We start from the raw sequence: 5,937 nt of genomic DNA, 5'->3' as shown, positions 1-5,937 counted from the left end.
CTACATCACAATGACACATGGCCAAAGAAAGGTCCAGACAAGCTATTTCCAGAAGGGGTTCAGATGGGGACACCTAAACATGACAAGTACGAGAAAGGAGGCACAGTGAAAAGTGTTGATTCCCACAGAACACTCCGCTGCCCATGATGGCTAAATTTTAAACAGAAGTGGCACATCTGAAACTAATTTGGGCAGCCACAAACTAGCACGGATCATTTGGTTACTGTTGATGTTTAATCTGTAGCAAAAACATGAACCCAGAAACCTAAAAAAATTAAAAATATTGCAGTTTTTCAGTCTATAGATGCGGTGGCTGCACTAGTTTTGTTTTCTCAGACATTTTTGCCTTAATTTTATCTGCGATCCTGCACGCAAACCACCATCTGTCCTAGAAGACGATGCACATTCTCTATCTAATGGGGAGTAACATTGTTACTCTAGGACAGGACTACAAAATACTACACGTTCTGCTCTACTTCATAGAGAGGAGGTGTTTTAGGGAAGGGACCCACCTTTGGAGCAGGAGGTGGAGTGCTGGTCTCTGGCTTTGACTCTTCACCTTCAATGATATCATCCAAATCATCATCTATGTCTAATCCATCATCGTGGTCATGCTCGTGGTCATGCTCGTGGTCATGTTCATGATGGTGGTGGTGATGGTCCCCGCCATGTGCCTTTATTGTTACTGACCCAACAATTAGAAAGGTCGCAAAAAGTAGCCACTTCAGTTCCATGATCTAGGCAAAAAAACAAACAAACATTAGAGTCAGAATATGAACAGCGAAACTACAGAACAATCCAAAGGGCGATGTCTGGCAGTTATAAATTGGCCCCTAACATGATGACCAATTTTAATGTACGTTAGAAATGTAAAAATAGTATAACATTTAGGTACAGTTGGAGCTGCATTCCTGGCCTTAAAGGAGACTGTCACTAGATAATAAAAATAAAGTACTAATACTTACCTGCCCTGTTTATCACTTTTTAGAAGAGCTAAGTTTGCTGAAGAATCTCTTGCACCTGACACTTTCAGGATTGTCGGATGCCTGGTTCTTGCCACTGGCTGCTGCAGGATACAGTAGTGATGTCGGGGGCCAGCAAAGGCAACTACAGCATGAAGAGTGGAACCAGGCATCCAGTGCACCAACAGGTGTTGGATTCAGCACGTTTAGTTCTTGAAAGCGTGTTTGGCGGAATAGGTAACAATTACTGCATTTCTTCAGTCCATATCGACTGAGTAGCTTTAAGAGAACCTCACCGGTCTTAAATGTTTCTAAGGTGACAGTGTAAGTGCAGACAACCTGTTGTATCTGCAAATACCTGTTTTAATCACCAGATGATCCCTGCGCTCCCACAGAGCTCCTTAGGTCATAGGCGCAAGCTGTGCATGGGGCACTGCCTTCTCCCAAGTCTGGATTAAACTCTGCTCCCTTTACAGCACAATCATTCAGCTGCTAATTGCCAGAGTCCCTACTGTTGACCAAAGTCAGTTTAGGCTCTGTTCATACCAAGGTGCATCATGAACGCACATCAAATGTGTGCGCTTCAAGGGGTGTTCAGGATACATGCACAAATGCGGAATATGCATGCGTTGCCATTACTAGGTAACGGCAATCCAACAGAGCAACAAGTCCCACAAGCAGGAACGAGGGTGACCGCTATGTGCGTTCCCTGGGGTGAATGGGGCCTTAAAAGGGACATTAAAGTCTAAATCCCCCCCCCCATATGTTAATGTTAGCAGTTAGCACGTTAAACGATGTCTCTTAATCCGATCTTTCCTGATGTTTTCATCTGTCCCTCCAGCGGTGCGGCAGCTCTCCGATCCATCGCTGACTCCTCTGTCCCTGCAGGGACTTCCGATCCAGCGGTGTCTGCATGCGGGTGTACGCGTCCATAGACTTACCTTGCGTCTCTGCTCGTCTCCCGGCCGACAATCCGAACTGCGGATGCGCCCGCCCCAAGATGCTTTGCGGCTGCTCCATCAGTTCCAGATTTTCCGGCGGGAGCGCGCAGCAATAACACGGTAAGTGTAAACTGCTGTTAAAGCGGGTTTAAAAAAACAAACAACTTTTTGCCTATATCTACTGCTTGCTAGCAGTAGATATAGGCAAAAAAAAACAGAGGGTTTAGAACCCCCTTTAATGAGAAATGTCAAAGTTTAACATCCAACTCGGCAGAAGTTGAGAGCCCAAGTTACCTTCAATGAAGCAGTTTGGAAATGTTTTAAGTTAGGTCATGTCTTGTTTCCTTGAAAATCTACATGTACATTAAATAAATACATTTAAAAAAAAAGGGATGTTTGTATTTGCTCAAAACTCCATCAAGGGAAAGCAAGAACAATGTCATGATTAAGAAGGAAGGTCGAAACCACCTTAGTAAGGAAGGAGGCTCTAGGCCGCAACACCACTTGTTTAAAACCAGAACTGTTCTTTAAGACCAGGCTGCCAGCTCAGATACACACCTCGCAGAGGTGATGACAACAAGAAACGCATATTATAAGAGTAGAAAGGGCCATATGCATGACAGGTTCAAAATGTGGTTTCTGAAATGCCAAAGAGAACCAAATGCAGATCTCACATAATAATGGATGATCGCACAGGGAGAATCACAAGACACCCTGCACAAAGAATGAAAAGTCAGCAGTCTCTGAAACAACCACAAGCACTGAGATCTGCCCTTGATACTTGGCCCACTTGGAAGTTTCTTTCCTCATGCCAACAAAGTATGTCTTCTATGTGCAATGGTGGATGTTGCGGAGTGTCGACTTGTCAGCTTTAAGCATCGTGGGAAAAGGCGTCCATCCTCTTAAAACAGCGGCAAGCAAAAAAAAAAAAAAAGAGGCATGCAGGGAGCATAGGAGCGGTCGGTCATACCAGGTTGGCCATTGATTTGTTTGTCCCGATTATTGCAAGGTTCAAATCAGCAGTCATTTAAAAAAAAAGCACCTGGATGAATTGTGGTAATTGACCACACGTATTTTCGTTTGCGCATGAGCAGTGTAAATCGTACGAATTTTGAGGTACGGAAAAGCCACCAACTTTGTGAAAATCGTACGATCGACCGAAGTTTTCTAACCCGCTGGTTAGTCAAAAGTCGATCGATTGTACAGTATTTGCGGTTGTACACTGCCCATCAACCTTACAAATATCGGACGAAAACGCGATTGCATACGAAAATCGGCCGATATTCCTAAGGTGTATGGGCAACCTAAATCTTCTTGTAGGTGGCAGTATAATGCAACAGTTTCTGAATTCCTGTATCTTAATGAACAAGAAAAATATATGTGACCCTGTCCGTAATCCAGTGAACTGCTAACTTCCTGTGAACTCTGCTACACTGACATCCCAAGCAAAGTCATCAGCCTTGCTAAAATGTCCCCACAAACACCGCCTACCTTATGTGTGTATTTGTATAGATAAAAAAAAAAAAAAAAAAAAAAAAGAAGAAGAACCGGACAGGGCTGCCGACAATACTTGGGATTTCAGCATAGCAGAGCCATTGGGTTGTCAACTCAAACAGGAAATTCAGGAGCACACTGGATTGCTGGCAGAAAACAGGTATTTGCCTATACGTGTACACTTTAGCAACATAACATTTAAAACGGAAAACTACTTGGCCAACTGTTCATAACTGTTCTTCATACAGGAAAAACAACATACTATAGCTTGCAAATAAAATGGTCAACAGAAAATAACAGCACCAGCATCTGGCAGATTGAACACAAAGTAGGTCAGTAAAACATACTGATCTCCTTTATCTGGCAGTCTGCTCTGAATGGGAAATGTAATCTAGAGAGAGGACGTTAGAATCAGTCAAACTGGCCACATTTTGCAGTTGGTCGCATGGAATTTTGTGGCTAATGTTTGTAACTAAAAGGATGGGTTTCCCAAAACAGAGCTTTATTCAATATTCTGCATTTAGAAAAGCATATTTTTCATACACAGTTATTGTGCTGCTACAAACATCAAATCAAGGCCACGGGCAGTACTATTTATCACCATACATGATCTTGCTGGAAACTGCAGCTAAAATAATTATTTGCACTACATCTACCAGCGATAATTAAATATCTCTTGACATTCAAACATAGACTCTCTCTGAATAGCTGGGTGTTCAGATTTTCTCTGTGAGGTTAAAGCAGCCAGTTCACATCTAACTAGGCCTTACCCAAGGATGTAATGTTTGAGGCTTCCATTTACTCACAATATACATAAGATGTCTGATGCTGGCAGAGCTCTGGAAAAGATCACTAACTGTCAAGCCGCTTTGTAGATGGTTGCTGAAGATGGGTCTTTTTAATGCATTCTTAAATTAATAATTTAACTGCCTGGAGAATACAATAAATGCACTCCATGCAGTTAGCCAGGAACTTCCTAAAGAAAGAAGTCTAAAAATTGTTGGTGTGTTTATATAGACTCAAAACACTTGTGTATGTAGATACACAGGTGCACAATATATAATAATTTTAGGAAACATTAGCACTTCTGCACTTTAATGCCTAAGCCCTGGTTCACATCTGAGCGATCTGAAGTGCTTTTCTAGAAGCACTATAGCAATGAACAAGAGGATTCCCACTATACAGGTGAAACTCGAATAATTAGAATATCGTGCAAAGTTCATTTATTTCACTAATGCTTAAAAGGTGAAACTAATATATGAGATAGACTCATTACATGCAAAGCAAGATAGTTCAAGCCGTGATTTGTCATAATTGTGATGATTATGGCTTACAGCTCATGCAAACCCCAAGAACCCCAAATCCACAACCTCAAAAAAGTAGAATATTACATGCAATCAATAAAACAAGGATTGTACATAGAACAATATCGGACCTCTGAAAAGTACAATCATGCATATGTACTTGGTTTGGGCCCCTTTTGCAGCACTTACTGCAATTACTTTTGCACGATATTCTAATTATTTGAGTTTCACCTGTAACCTATTGTGGCAGTTCACGCTAGAGAACTGTGCTGTCGTTGCAAAGAAGTCCAGGAGAAATGGCAGTAAAAGTGTGTAAAAAAATAAATCTAGGAAGTTTTTTTTTTTTTTTACACAAAAGGCTCCCTCAGCTGGAAACACCTATGTCTGGCAATATGCAAAAGAAAAAAGACCGATGTGCTGTGTGTCACACATCGGTCCAACACGCACTCCACCTTGTTACAACAGCAGTGCCGCTCTCTGCAGGGAGATGATCCGGAAGTCAGTGAGTGAGCGGCAGTATGTTTTCGCTCACTTTCCGATCAATAGAGACACGTGACAATTTCAATGTCACATGTCGGCTCTAACTATGGGGATGCGTGGAAATCACTCAGCTCATAAATGTCCTTGTGCATTTCCTAAAGTATGATAATGCTGAACATGAAGAATCCCATTATTTTCAATAGTTCCTGTTACACCCGAGTCTTCTGTTACATGTCGATTGAAGTGAGAAATTACATGAGCTTATTTTCTGGTAGAACCCCACAGACTTTAATAGGAGCATCTGAAAAATGCACGAAAACAAAGCATTGCACACGTTTTTTATGTGATTCGGCAACTAATGGGTTTGCCTCCTTGTAACTAGCTTTCCAGGGACTAAAACAAATATGCTCAATCTTGAAAAACAAGCGCAAAACTAAATGCATCGAACCAATCTGAAAATGCTTACGCCCAAGTGTGAATGGGGACCAATTCTTGAGGAAACATTTGTTGTCTACGGGTGCACACAACGATATAATGCAGTGATCATCAATGTAAATAAAATGCTGTCAAATACTAATAAACAAACAAATGTTAAGCAGTTATACATGTCCCAGCCAACACTTATCAAAAGGAACTAAAATAAACAATACTGATAATGTTAGCACACAAAAGCCAATAGCAAATACAGTTTGGGCACAAACAATCTGAAGCAAAAAAAGTTGCAGGATGCTAAGGGAGCTTTCCCTGTTCTACTGC

General features: G+C 41.6%; 1 protein-coding gene across 1 annotated transcript in view; it reads right to left on the bottom strand.

The window, feature by feature from the left end:
* CANX (calnexin) overlaps positions 1–5,937 on the bottom strand; it is a 41,655-nt gene that overhangs the window by 23,520 nt on the left and 12,198 nt on the right. Inside the window, exon 2 of the mRNA XM_018554433.1 lies at positions 513–737. Coding sequence (XP_018409935.1) covers positions 513–734 — 222 coding nt within the window. The 5' untranslated portion in view covers positions 735–737. The remainder of the gene's footprint in view (positions 1–512; positions 738–5,937) is intronic.

The sequence above is a fragment of the Nanorana parkeri genome, unplaced genomic scaffold, assembly GCF_000935625.1.
Source record: "Nanorana parkeri isolate BGI_ZX_2015 unplaced genomic scaffold, ASM93562v1 scaffold158, whole genome shotgun sequence".
In the NCBI taxonomy this organism is placed as follows: domain Eukaryota; kingdom Metazoa; phylum Chordata; class Amphibia; order Anura; family Dicroglossidae; genus Nanorana; species Nanorana parkeri.
This window is presented reverse-complemented; position numbering and strand designations above follow the sequence as displayed.